This window comes from Macaca fascicularis, chromosome 2 (assembly GCF_037993035.2).
Source record: "Macaca fascicularis isolate 582-1 chromosome 2, T2T-MFA8v1.1".
NCBI lineage: Eukaryota > Metazoa > Chordata > Mammalia > Primates > Cercopithecidae > Macaca > Macaca fascicularis.
The window spans coordinates 4,062,501-4,076,983 of record NC_088376.1 but is presented as its reverse complement, the minus strand read 5'-3'; the positions used below and the strand labels follow the sequence as shown (position 1 = coordinate 4,076,983).

The window sequence follows — 14,483 nt, the reverse complement described above, 5'->3', positions numbered from 1 at the left end:
GCTTTGGCCTTCATTAGTGAGTATGAGGCAGCCACGCCTCTTGCTGGAAGCACAAGTGGAGTTCTGCTTGCAGAGCAGCAGCTGGCCTGGGTAAGCTGGACCTTGGACCAGGAGCTGGTCCAGTCCTCAGTTCTGGCTCTTTCCAGAGGTAGGTTAGCCAGGGCAGGTTTGCAAGCCGACCTGGAAGTCAGCCGGGGTCAGGATGGGCTCCAGGTGCTGACATATCCTTAAGGCCTTCCCCTGGAGTATGGCAGCTTCTCCAGCAGCACCAATGGCCCCTTTATACTCTTTTTATCCTAGAGGAGAACCACAAAGCCTCCCGGCCACCTGCCCATCCTCCAGAGACCTTAGCCCCACAATCACCCCCAAACACTTACTACTTTGGAGGAAGCAAAGTGCTTTTAGTTTCCAAAGTCAATTCACATTCCCAAGGGTGGCCAAGATGAGCTCTTTCCCTAAAGCAGGAACTAACCCTCCAAGTTAGTAAAAAACTGAGGACACCGAATCGATCAATCAATCAGAGTGTGGTTGACTATATGAAGTTCTCTTCATACAGTGGTCTGCTATGCAGCCATTAAAATGAAATTGTGAAGCTATATAAATGATTTAGTGTAGGGCCAGGTGCAGTGGCTCATGCTTGTAATCCCAGCACTTTGGGAGGCCAAGCAGGTGGATCACTTGAGGTCAGGAGTTCGAGACCAGCCTGGCCAACATGGTGAAACCCCATCTCTACTAAAAGTACAAAAATTAGCTGGGTGTGGTGGCACACACCTGTAATCCCAGCTGCTCAGGAGGCTGAGGCAGGAGAATCACTTGAACCCAGGAGGCGGAGGTTGCAGTGAGCCAAGATTGTGCCATTGCACTCCAGCCTGAGCAACAAGAGCAAAACTCTGTCTCAAAAATAAATAAATAAATAAATAAATAGTTTAGTGTAAAGAAGAATATGACAAACTGCATTTGTACTCTGGTCCCAATTTTGCCAAAATATGGATGTGTGACTGTAAACATGTGCCTAGAGAAAACGGAATGACAGTCATCAAAATGCTTGCAGTGGTTAACTCTGGGCAGGGAGATTTCTGGTAAGTCTTTTTTATACTTCTCTGTACTGTTTGAAGTTTCACAGTAAGCATGTTTATCTTATCAAAGTCTGATAGAAGCCGAGTGGTGAGTGGCATTGACCCTGCTGACACTGCGCGGCCAGCACACCCCGGATCCGATAGCCTCTGCGGCAGGCCTTCCCATTTCAAGAGTCTATGATTCTAAGACGCCAAATGGTATCTCCAGATCAAAACTATTTATAAGAATCATTTCCTTCAGGATGAGCTGTAACTTCCACTAGCTACTTGTATGTTTCGATGACATCATCTCTGAGATTTATGTGAAATGACTCCTTTTCCTTGATGTTATCAAGGAGTTTGAGCAGTTGAGTTCCTTATAGTTCTTTGTGTTTAAACCATATCTGAAGAAGCTGTCATTTGTCAAGGTTTAATTGTTTCCATTATTTTTTTCCTGGTGAGTTTCCAGATATTGCTGGGCAGCTTCGATAAAGACACTCGAAAAGAAGATGTTAAGAAATGGATGGAACATGGTCACCAATTCCAGGTTCTAGGCCACTTTTCAGCTGTGTCATCTGGAGTTAGTCATTTCTTTCTGGGTATTTTCTCACTTATATGAAATTGGAGGGGAGGGTAAGAGGGACATTAGACAAGATTATTTTGAAGATCCTGTCCTGGCCGGGCACGGTGGCTCACACCTGTAATCACAGCTCTTAGGGAGGCAGAGGCGGGAGGATAGCTTGAGCCCAGGAGTTCAAGACCTGCCTGGGCAATATAGCAAGACCTCGTTCTAAAAAAAAAAAAAAAAATCCTGTCCAGCTCTGCCTGCCTATGATGAGTTTTAATTCTGAGCTTATAATAGCATATTTTATAGTCCTAGTGCCAAGTATTCTTAAAGTTATCTCCATATCTAAGTCCTTCAATAAATAGAAAAGTATATTGTTGACTAGGGCCTTAGAGGCCAATGCTTGAATCCTTCCCAAGCCACCCTTGCTAGGTGGTCACCCTGTGTCAACTAACACCTACGGGGACAAGAAACTCCCTCCCTCCCAAGGTAGCCCATTTCTGTTTATTTGTAATGAGCATTTAAAAGGTGTTTCTTGGCCGGGCGCGGTGGCTCAAGCCTGTAATCCCAGCACTTTGGGAGGCCGAGGCGGGCGGATCACAAGGTCAGGAGATCGAGACCACAGTGAAACCCCGTCTCTACTAAAAATACAAAAAATTAGCCGGGCGCGGTGGCGGGCGCCTGTAGTCCTAGCTACTCAGGAGGCTGAGGCAGGAGAATGGCGTGAACCCAGGAGGCGGAGCTTGCAGTGAGCCGAGATCGCGCCACTGCACTCCAGCCTGGGCAACAGCGTGAGACTCCGTCTCAAAAAAAAAAAAACAACAAAAAAAAACCAAAAAAAAACCAAAAGGTGTTTCTTGGCCAGATGCAGTGGCTCACTCCTGTAATCCCAACACTTTGGGAGGCTGTGGCAGGCGGATCACGAGGTCAGGAGATTGGGACCATCCTGGCTAAAATGGTGAAACCCCATCTCTACTAAAAATACAAAAAATTAGCCGGGCATGGTGGCGGGAGCCTGTAGTCCCAGCTACTCGGGAGGCTGAGGCAGGAGAATCACTTGAATCCGCGAGGTGGAGCTTGCAGTGAGCCAAGATTGCGCCACTGCCCTCCAGCCTGGGTGACAAGAGAGAGACTCCATCTCAAAAAAACAAAAACAAAAACAAAAAAAACACAAAGGTGTTTCTTGGCAGAGCTGAAATCTGTAACCTCTTAACTTCCATTTACTGTCTGCTCTCTGGATCACTTTGCAAAGGACGCTTTTCTTTTGTCCCCTTCCCTGCACCCTTGGCAACCTCAGAGAAGGCGTTTCTAATCCCCTGATCTTGGAGAAGGGGGTTTTCCCTTTTCTATTTTATTTTATTTGTATTTTTTTCTGGTGAAAAGATACAAATATATCTTTAGAATTAGCCAGCCAGACTCAGATTAGATGATCCCAATTTTGTTGTCAACTTCCAAAGCATGGTCATTAGGAGCCAGTGGACACATGTCTTCTTCTCTCCATCAGGTCGACTCAGTGTTGGCCTCGGCCACATTGGTGTCATGGAGCTCCTTCCCTTCTTCTCTCCATCAGGTCGATTCAGTGTTGGCCTCGGCCACATTGGTGTCATGGAGCTCCTTCCCTTCTTCTCTCCATCAGGTCGACTCAGTGTTGACCTTGGCTCCTTCACAGCCTGTTCCATCTGGTTCTTGTTGGCTTTAACAATCCACAGTGTACACAAGTGTGTTGCCTTCTGTCTTCGTGGCTGCTTCTCCAGCAGCATCAATGCCCCCCACCTTTTTTTTTTTTTTTTTTGGAGACAGAGTCTTGCTCTGTTGCCAGGCTGGGGTGCTATGGCACGATCTCGGCTCACTGCAACCTCTGCCTCCCAGATTCAAGCAATTCTCCTGCCTCAGCCTCCTGCATAGCTGGGACTACAGGCGCCCGCCACCACGCCCGGCTAGTTTTGTATTTTTAGTAAAGACAGAGTTTCACCATGTTGGCCAGGCTGGTCTTGAACTCATGACCTCAAGTGATTCCCCTCTCCTCAGCCTCCCAAAGTGCTGGGATTACAGGCATGAGCCACCGTGCCTGGCCACCAGTGGCCCCTTTATACTCTTTATTCCTGGAGGAGAATCACAAAGCCTCCCACGCACCTGCCCATTCTCCAGAGACCTTAGCCCCGCAATCACCTCAGGGTCAGTGGAAACTTGAGGCTGGCATAGTGGTCAAGCTTGTTTCTTCTGGGGGCACTCTTCCAAGAATATTTGGGCTACCTCTGGAGTCGCAGTGTCTTGGGCCACCAGAGGTGGATGACGTGGTCTCTGGAGAATGGGCAGGTGCATGGGAGGCTTTGTCCTGTGGACACCTTTCAGCACTGCCTTCTTGGCCCTCAAAGCCTTCACTTTGGCTTTGGTTTTGGTTTGAGGAGGGGCAGGGGCTTCCTTCTTCGCCTTGAGTGCCATCTTTTGAAAAGTCCTTTCCTATTTTAGACTTCAGCACCTGAACAAGAGTAAGCAGGTATGTACGCCAAGCTCCAATGATGACCGTGAACCCTACAGAGTCGGAAGTGTGGAAGGTGAGGCGTTGTGTCCCTTGTCTGAGACTTTGTCCTTTTGCCCTGAGCAAAAGTCTGGACCTCACTGAGCTGCCCTACAGCCGTGTGGCTGTCCCTTCCTTTTCTAACGCTGGCCTTTCTCCCTTCTCATATTCCCCCTTTCTTCTGTAGCCCTAGTGGGGTCCCTGCATCTCCCAACCCCATTTTTCTGTCACCAACACTCTTATCAGAAATCTCCTGGCCCTAGTTCTCTCTTGTCCCTACAAATTGTGCAGCCTCCAGCATCTCTCTCCGCTGTCCTCACTTTCTGCCACTGGGTACAGAGAAGAGGTAGCTCTGAGACCCAAGAGTGGACAAAAAGGACATTCAGGATAAAAGGGACTCCCATTTCAGAGTGCAGTTTGCTCTCCCCCAAATACGTTAGGAAAAAAATTAGACCCATCTTGCACCTCAAGGATTAGTTAACTTTCAAAGGGGCTGCATACGTACTTCACGTTCCTTTTGTCAACACAACTTTAATCTTTCACTTTGTAGAACAGAGGTCCCTCTGCCTTCTCAACCCTAGGTCTTCATCACAATGTGCTTTTCCATTAACTTGGGGAAATTATGCCCACATGTTCCTGCCTAATTCTTGGGTTCCTACTGTGGATGGGAAGGTATGAAATGGGAGAGGCTTTAAAGAGAAAGGTTTTTATTTTTGTACCAGCCATGGTTCAACTACAGAAACAGAGCAAGTAGGATATGTATGCTGACATATGAAGGGATTCCGTGCAAGGAATTCGTTTATGCAATGGTGGGGGATGGCTAGGAAAGTCTGAAAGCCCCAGGGCAGGCCATCAGGAAGGACAGGCAAGCTCTCAGGTGGAATTTCTTTTTCCTCAGGGAAACCTCAGCCCTGCTCTTAAGATCTTTCACCCAGTGGCTCATGCCTGTAATCCCAGCACTTTGGGATCACGAGGTCAGGAGATAGAGACCATCCTGGCTAACAAGGCGAAACCCTGTCTCTACTAAAAAAATGCAAAAAGTTAGCTGGGCGCGGTGGTGGCCCTTGTAGTCCCAGCTACTTGGGAGGCTGAGGCAGGAGAATGGCGTGAACCCGGGAGGCGGAGCTTGCGGTGAGCCGAGATGCCACTGCACTCCAGCCTGGGTGACAGAGCGAGACTCTATCTCAAAAAAAAAAATAAAATAAAATAAGCCTGGCGTGGCACACACCACTAGTCCCAGTCACTGGGGAACCCGAGGGAGGGGATCACCTGGGCCTGAGCGGTGGAGGCTGCAGTGAGCTGTGATTATGCCACTGTACTCCAGCCTGGGTGACAGAGTGAAACTCTATCTGAAAAGAAAAACAAAAACAAAAAGCCCTTCACCTATTTGAATTACCTGATGATTTAGGATAACTGTTCTTACCTAAAGTCAATGATTATGGGCTTTAGTCACATCTGTAAAATACGGTACCTTCACAGCAACATCTAGATTCGTGTTTGAATAATAATTGGGGAAAGCAGCCTAACCCAGTTAACACATAAAAAGACCACCACATTCCTCAAATACTTATCTTGGAACTTTGGGAGGGACTCATCCCACATATATGCTTATTTCTTCTTTCTGTTTCTTATAAGAAGGACTGCTAGAAAATGTGCCCTTCTAAACAAACTTTTTAGAAATGTCCGTATTCTTTGCTTAGGAAAGTAAACCCCCTTTTTGCCTGTTTATACAGAGGCACGAGGAGCCTCAGTGGTTGAGGTTCAGTCTTAATTCCAATTCAGCGGAATCATTGCTGTGTTTCCTGGTGGAAGCATTCCTCCCTTTAAATCTAAGACTAGACCAGCAGAACCTAAGGTCACAAGGAAAGCAGACAGACATTTGCTAGTGGATCATTACGGGCAATGGTGAGTGGGGTCACTCCCATTTCCACCCCTTGAATCCTGGACTCGTGAATTCTGGCTATGGAGGAAACAATAGCATGTATTAGACACTCATTTGGAGCCTATCCAGCCTCCTAGAGGACAGTGCCCCACGACGTATTGCCACCTAGTTGGTACTGTAATTGAGTCTTCAAAAGCCCATTCTGGCCAGGTACAGTGGCTCCCAGCTGTCATTCCTCTTTTGAGCCCGGGAATTTGAGACCAGCCTGGACAACATAGTGAAACCCTGTCTGTAATTTAAAAAGAAACAAACACATTCTACCACTCTATCAAACCAGTTGCTTGAGGATCTGGGGAACATGGTAAGACTGAGTTCCATAAGCTGGGGCTCATTGCCACACTTCAGTTGCTGTGAATTGAGTTCTGTGATCAGAAGTATTGTGTGAAATGTCGTGATGGTGGATAAGGTGTGCTATAAATCCATGGATGGTCGTTTTAGCAGAAGCATTGTGTACAGGAAAGGCAAACCTGTATCCAGAGTAAGTAGCTATTCTGGTAAGAATAGCTGGCCCTTCCATGATGGAAATGCTTCAGTGTAATCAAGTTGCCACCAGGTAGCTGTCTGATAACCCTGGGGTCCTATGAGGGTCTCTGTGTTGGTCTCCACTGCCAGCAGGCTGGGCACTCAGCACTGGCTGCAGCCAGGTCAGCCTTGGTGAGTGGAAGTGCATGCTGCTGAGCCCACACATAGCCTCCACCCGTGCCACCATATCCACTTGATTCATGAGCCCAGTGGGCAATGAGGGAACTGGCTGGGGAAAGAGGCTGACTGGTATCCATAAAGTGGGCCATCTCATCCACCTATTATTAAATTCTCTCTCTGCTGAGGTTACCATTTGGCGAACACTCACGTGGAACATAAATATCTTCACTTTTTTTTTTGCCTATTCAGAGAGGTCTATCTGCTTACTCTTTCTTCAAACCTCCTTGTCACCAACTTTCCAATTATGTTCCCTCAAGTCTCTGGCCATCCAGCCAAACCACTGGTGATAGCCCATGTTATGGATTAAATGTTTGTATCTCCCCAACATTTATATGTTGAGATTCTAACCCCCGACGTGATGGTATTAGGAAGCAGTGAGGGCGGAGCCTGCATGGAAAGGATCTCCTTAGGAAAAGAGACACAGAGACCCTGCTTCCTCTCTGCTCTCCCACCATGTGAGAAGCCACAAAAAGATGGCCATGTGCAAACCAGGAGACTGCATTTACCAGGTGCCAAAACTGCCAGCACCTGGATCTTGGACTTTCCAGCCTCCAGAACTGTGAGAAGTAAATTGTTGTTCAGCTGTGTGCGGTGGCTCACGCCTGTAATCCCAGCACTTCAGGAGGCCGAGCCGGGCAGATCACCTGAGGTCAGCAGTTTGAGACCAGCCTGGCCAACACGGTGAAACCCCATCTCTAATAGAAAGACAAAAATTAGCTGGGCAGGATGGTGTGCACCTGTAATCCCAGCTACTCAGGAGGCTGAGGCAGGAGAATCACTTGAACCCGGGAGACGGAGGTTGCGGTGAGCCGAGATCGTACCACTGTACTCCAGCCTGCACAAGAAGATCAAAACTCTGTCTCAAAAAAACAGAAATAAAAATAAATATTTGTTGTTCAGGCCTGCTGTCCTGTGGTATTTCTGTTACAGCAACCTGAACTAAGATAGCCCATAAATCAATATAGATACTTGCCTCCAGCCATTTCTTTTTCCAGGCAAAATGTATGACCAAGGTGCTCCGCTTGAAGCTCTGCCATCTGGGAATATCCCAGAAATGAGCTGTAACTCTGCAGCTCTCCACTTTCAGGTGATGGCCTGTATATCATGTAGAATCATTTTCTCTTTCTCAGCCAACTGACCATAGGAAACTTCCCAATGAGGCATAGGGGATCCAGTGATGTCAAGATATCCCTTCTAAGTTGAAGGGTAACTTGTTGCATCTGGCCCCTCCTGCAGCCAAAAAAGAGACGCAACAACTAGTTTATCTATTTGCATTTTGGAGGCAACATATTTCTCACTTGGGTCCACTAACTGAGTCACTAGAAAAGCTGCTAGGGTTTTTATTGTTGTTGTTTTGTTTTCTGTAGAGCTGGAGATCTCACTATATTGCCCAGGCTGGTCTTGAACTCCTGGCCTTAAGTGATCCTCCTACCTCAGCTTCCCAAAATGTTGGGATCACAATCATGAGCCACTGCACCCAGTACAAGCTGCTAGTTTTGAGTACAGCCCGGAAAAGCAGATTACAACAGGTCCACACTGCCTTGCAATCTACTCTGTCCCCTGAGCCCTGTGATCTAGCAGATCTCATGGTGCTTGAAGTGGCAGATAGGGATGCTGGTTGGAGCCTTTGGTAAGCCCTTATATATGAATCATAGTACAGATTCTTAGGATTTTGAAACAAAGTCCTGCCGTCCTCTGCAGATAACCATTCTCCTAGAGAAACAGCTTTTGGCTTCCTACCGAGCCTTAATAGAGGATTGAACACCTAACTATGAGCCACCAATTTACCATGTGACCCGAACTGCCCCTCATGAACTGGGTGTTGTCTGACCCACCAATCCATAAATCTGAGCATGTACAACCGTACTCCATTACCAAATAGAAATGGCATGTGTAAGATCAGACTTGAGCAGGCCCTGCAGACATAAGTTGCATAAGGAAATGATCAAATGTCTACGGCTCCTCTTCCTGCTACATTACCTTCTCAGCTTTCGTCTCCCAGCCCACGCCTAGGGTGTTGGCTAGTTGGTCATGGTATCCCTACAAAGGAAATAGGTGGGCAGTCTACTCTATTCCTACTTGATCTGTAGAAGAGGTCTAGGTCAAGTGAACAGAGTGTATCTCAAATCACCAAAACAGAGTCGTGGCCTCTCCATCAATTCCCAGACTTGGGCCTGTTTGTAGACCCAGAATCCCTTGAATGAAGTAGAGTCCAGGTCCCCTTCAGTTAGGACCCTGCTACACTACTGAACTTTTACACTGCTGTTCCTTCTCATGGTTTTCCCCAAAGGGACTGCTCTGGTTTGAATGTCCCCTCCAAAACTCATGTTGAAACTTAATCCCCAATATGGCAGTATTGAGAGGGGGGGCCCTTTAAGAGAAGATGAGGTCATGAGAGCTCATGAATGGATTAATTCATTCATGGATTAATGGATTCTTAGGTTAACAGAGTCATGGGTTATATTAGGAGTGGAACTGGTGGCTTTATAAGAAGGGGAAGAGAGACCTAAGCTAGCATGTTAGTGTGCTCAGCCCTCTTGCCCTGTGATTTTCTGTACCACCTCAGGACTCTGTGGAGAATTCCTACCAGAAAGGAAGCCCTCAGCAGACGTCAGGTCATGTCCCTGGACTTCCCAGCCTCCAGAATAGTTAGAAATAAATTTCAGTTCTTTATAAAGTACCCAGTTTCAGGTGTCCTATTGTAAGCAACAGAAAATGTACTAAGACAGAGACCACGATCAACTGGTTAATGCCACAGGTCTCTGTGAGTCAGTCTATTCTGATTCTTGCTTTGGCTCACCAGTCCATTATGGTAACCAGGCTCACCTTTTCTCTGGTGATTAAGTGCTGCCACTTGGTTCCTGCCACTCCAGGATCTCATCATCCCCATTGCTTTAGGGACCCCAGTTTGGTGATTCTACTGTCTTTCTCTCTATATATATAGAGTAAGGAGATTGAGACCATCCTGGCTAACATGGTGAAACCCCATCTCTACAAAAAATACAAAAAATTAGCCGGCCGTAGTGGCACACGCCTGTAGTCCCAGCTTATATATATATACAAAATATAATATATAATATATATATAACCCAGCTTTTATACACACACACACACACACACACACACACACACACACACACAGACAAGAGTGTCTACAGAACTCTTCAAGGATGCTGAGGATTCCTTCACAATGTTTTATTCTCATTGTCATGGTGAACATGATGTGCAGTTGACCCTCCCAGAGTTGGTCAGCAAGTCTTACTTGATAAATCTATTCTAACATTCCAATCTCCCTAAGTCTTTGGATATCTTCCTCTACAGTATATCGAAGCAGTTCCGGCATTAACTTTATTTGGCGTAGGCCACCCTTGGGTTCATGTTTCAGCCAACCAACTAAACTGTTAAAGGCTCTTCTAACCCCTCAGTTGAAGAAATTGAATCTGGAATCTCTCTTTAGTGGGTCCATATTGATAAGTTTTGTCTGATTCAACTTTATATTCCATTCCTTCCCCCTTGATTCTAGTTTTTGGTTTTTGCTTTTTAGAGATGGTGGCCTCACTATGATGCCGAAGATGGAGTACAGTGGCTATTCACAGATGAAATCCTAGTGCCCTACATCTATATCATGTAAGACCATTTTCTCTTTCTCAGCCAACTGATCACAGGAAACTCCCCAATGAGAAATAGGGGATCCAATGGTGTCAAGATATCCCTTTTAAGTTGAAAGATAAATCGTTGCATCTAGGCTGGGTACAGTGGCTCACCCCTGTAATCCCAGCACTTTGGGAGGCCAAGGTGGGCAGATCACGAGGTCAGAAGATTGAGACCATCCTGGCTAACATAGTGAAACCCTGTCTCTACTAAAAATGCAAAAAAATTAGCCAGGTGTGGTGGTGGGTGCCTGAGTCGCAGCTAATCAGGAGGCTGAGGCAGGAGAATCACTTGAACCCAGGAGGCGGAGCTTGCCGTGAGCCGAGATCGCACCACTGCACTCCAGCCTGGACAACAGAGCAAGACTCCGTCTCAAAAAAAAAAAAAAAAAAAATTGTCGATCTGGCCCCTCCTGCAACCAAAAACGAGACACGACACCTAGTTTATCTCTTTGGATTATGGAGGCAACATATTTTCACTTGGGTCCACTAACTGAGTCACTAGAAAAGCTGCTCGGTTTTTGTTTTGTTTTGTTTTTTTATATAGCTGGTGAGCTCACTATGTCTCCCAGGCTGGTCTTGAACTCCTGGCCTCAAGTGAACTAGGCTTGAGAAATCCTCCTGCCTCAACCTTCTGGGACTGAAGGCATCATCACACCGGGCAATCCTAGAGTTTCAAGATCCATCTACACACATTCCCCCAGATTTCTATTTATAGAAATTGGAAAAATCGTGCAGGAGTTTTGGAATATAATATATCTCCTCATGGATCATACTTTATACCTTACCCTTTGGGACCTGCTGGGACTTGAGTCTCGTTATAGGTTGAGAAGCCAAGAGGAGTGGCAGGGGTAGGTCCTGAGGAGAATCAGCAGAACCTTGCAAGGCAACTTAGAAGAGGCCTATGAGGTTTATTCCAGCAGAGTGTGGCCAATCTGCTCAGACAGGAAAGGCTACTTTTGGCAAAGAAGACTTGGCAGAATTTAGGCGTTTGATGATCCCAGCTTCATCAGGATCTGCCCATACATTCCAATTCCAATTATCAGTATCCCATTCCTTCCCAATCGATGCCCTTGCTTGAACAAAAGATCCTGCAAGATTGAGAATTGAATTTATATTGGAATTTAGCTACTTGGAGGATGAGACCCTGGATTTTGTTTTCAGAAATCTCAGTCCTGTAACCACAGGAGATAAGAGTTTTTCTCAGGGCAGAGAGAGAAGCTTTCAGATCATTTATGCAAAACATGAGCTAGGAATTTGAAGCCCTGAACTCATCCTTTTCTTTCCCTACCTTTTTTTTTTTTTGAGACAGAGTCTCGCTCTGTCACCCAGGCTGGAGTGCAGTGTATGGAGTGCAGTGTGATCTCAGCTCACTGCAGGCTCTGCCTCCCAGGTTCAAGCCACTCTTCTGCCTCAGTCTCCCGAGTAGCTGAGATTACAGGCGTGTGCCACCACACCCGGCTAATCTTTGTATTTTTAGTAGAGATGGGGTTTTGCCCTGTCTTAAAATATAAATAAATAAATAAATACTCATTTTTAAGATTCTGTTCTTCTAGAACCACTTTCAGAACCAAAGCCTATATTAGCCAGACTATAACCAAGACAAAGACAACTAGGAGATAAATGTTAAGGGATTTATTGCAAGGAATTGGCCTGTGTGATTGTGGGGACTGGGCAGGCAAATCTGATGTCTGTAGGGCAGACCAGAAAAAGCAAGATAAAACTTGCTTCGGTATTACCAAATGCCGCACTGCCCACAGATGAAGTTTCTTCAGAGAATCCTCAGCTCTGCTCTGAAGGCCTTTCAAGGTCTGATTGAACCAAGCCCATTCAGATTATCTAGGATAATCTCCCTTAAAGTCAACCAATTATGGACTTTGATCACATCTATAAAACACCTGCACACAATGCCTAGATTTGTGTTTGATTGAATAATGGGACTGTAGCCTAGCCAAGTTGACACATAAAATTGACTATCACGCCAGGCACAGGGACTCATGCCTGTAATCCCAGCACTTTGGGAGGCTGAGGCAGGCAGATCACCTGAGGTCGGGAGTTCGAGACCAGTCTGACCAACACGGAGAAACCCCATCTCTACTAAAAATACAAAATTAGCCAGGTGTGGTAGTGCATGCCTGTAATCCCAGCTACTCAGGAGGCTGAGTCAGGAGAATCGCTTGAACCTGGGAGGCAGAGGTTGCAGTGAGCCGAGATTGTGCCATTGCACTCCAGCCTGGGCAACAAGAGTGAAACTCCATCTCAAAAAAAAAAAAATTGACCATCACAATGTCCCCTGTAGAAGGTGGAAAGCCTTTCAGCAGAGGATGCAGGCACATGATCACAAATGTGCTGTAGGCCCATCGATTGCTCTGTGGAGGCTGGTTTCAAGGAAGGAAAGGCTGAAGGCAGAGAGATTAGGTGAAAGATGATCCAGGCCGTGCTGTGAGCTGAATCGTGTACTCCAAAACTCAGTTGTTGAAGCTTAATAACACCTTGTACTCGAGTGACTGTATTTAGAGATGCAGTTTAGAGGTGCTTAGGTTAAAATAAGGCTGTTAAGGCCAGGTGTGGTAGCTCACGCCTATAATCACAGCACTTTGGGAGGCCAAGGCAGGTGGATGGCTTGCGCTCATAAGTTCGAGACCAGCCCGAGCAACATGAGAAACCCTGACTCTACAAAAAATACAAAAATTAGCTGGGTGTGGTGGCGCAGGAGGCTGAGGTGGGAGGATGGCTTGAGCCTGGGGGGCGGAGTTTGCAGTGAGCCCAGTCGGTGTCACTGCATTCCAGCCTGGGTGACAGAACCAGAACTTGTCTTAAAAAAAAAAAAAAAAGAAAGAAAAAAATGGGGCCGGGCACAGTGGCTCACACCTGTAATCCCAGCACTTTGGGAGGCTGAGACTGGTGGATGGCTTGAGGTCAGGAGTTCGAGACCAGCCTGACCAATATGGCGAAAACCCATCTCTACTAAAAAATACAAAAATGTAGTCGTGGTGGATGTAGTCTGGATTTAGTCATGATGTACACCTGTAATCCCAGCTACTCGGGAGTCTGAGGCACAAGAATCGGTTGAACCCAGGAGGCAGAGGTTGCAGTGAGCCAAGGTCACACCACTGCAGTCCAGCCTGGGTGACAGAGTGAAACTCTGTTTTAAAAATTATATATATATAATATAATATAATATACATAATATATAAAAATATATAATATATAAAATATAATGTATATATAATATATAAAATATATCAAAATAAAAAATTATAATTAAAAATAAAATAATATATATAATATATTATTATATAAAATATATATATGATATATATACACAGTCAGGAGTTCAAGACCAGCCTGGCCAACATGGCGAAAACCTGTCTCTACGAAAAAGACAAAAATTAGCTGGGCGTGGTGGCAAACGCCTACTACTCAGGAGGCTGAGGCAGGAGAATCACTTGAGCCTGGGAAGCGAAGGTTGCAATGAGCTGAGATAGTGCCACTGCACCCCAGCCTGGGCGACAGAGCAAGATCTTGTCTCAAAAAAAAAAAAATATATATATATTATTTTTTGTCATATCAACAAATTCGGCTTTGAAGGAAGAGAAATTTGGATGATACTGACAGAAAGTTGAAGGGCAGGCAACTGGTAAAGGCTCAGGCCTGACTGAGGGGTTTCACTGTTCTGCTTGTTCCAGCCAAGCGGTCTGTTAGATTTTCCATCAGCCCAAATAACCTTCCACAGGGTGGAGTTTATCATTTCCCAAGAGAGAAGCATCTGCTGCACCCTCAAAGCACGGCCATACAGTGACCTGTGGCTAAACTGGACACTCCGCTTGCCACCCGTCTACCAGACGCATGGCTTCCAGAAGCAGATTGTCTGTGACCGCAAACGGATCGCTAGCAGACTGTGAAGGGGTAGTGAAACCACCGCGGGGCTTCGGAAATGCTTCTCCACTGAGCAAAGCTAAAAAGAAGTCTACGTGACATCGTGGATTTGGATGAAAGTAGTCTGCCTCCCCTTTGTCAACAGAAAGCCACAAGCATGCGTGTGCTGTGA

General features: G+C 46.2%; 1 protein-coding gene across 2 annotated transcripts in view; it reads left to right on the top strand.

Annotated features, from left to right (window-relative positions):
* Positions 1 to 14,483, top strand: part of LOC102136152 (uncharacterized) — a 92,855-nt gene that overhangs the window by 68,206 nt on the left and 10,166 nt on the right. For both annotated transcript variants that reach the window (XR_012430566.1, XM_065539703.2), the window contains one exon: positions 10,327 to 10,409. Coding sequence is in view for 1 of the 2 variants with exons in the window: in XM_065539703.2 (XP_065395775.1) it covers positions 10,327 to 10,409 (83 nt within the window). In the remaining variant the exon portion in view is untranslated. The remainder of the gene's footprint in view (positions 1 to 10,326; positions 10,410 to 14,483) is intronic.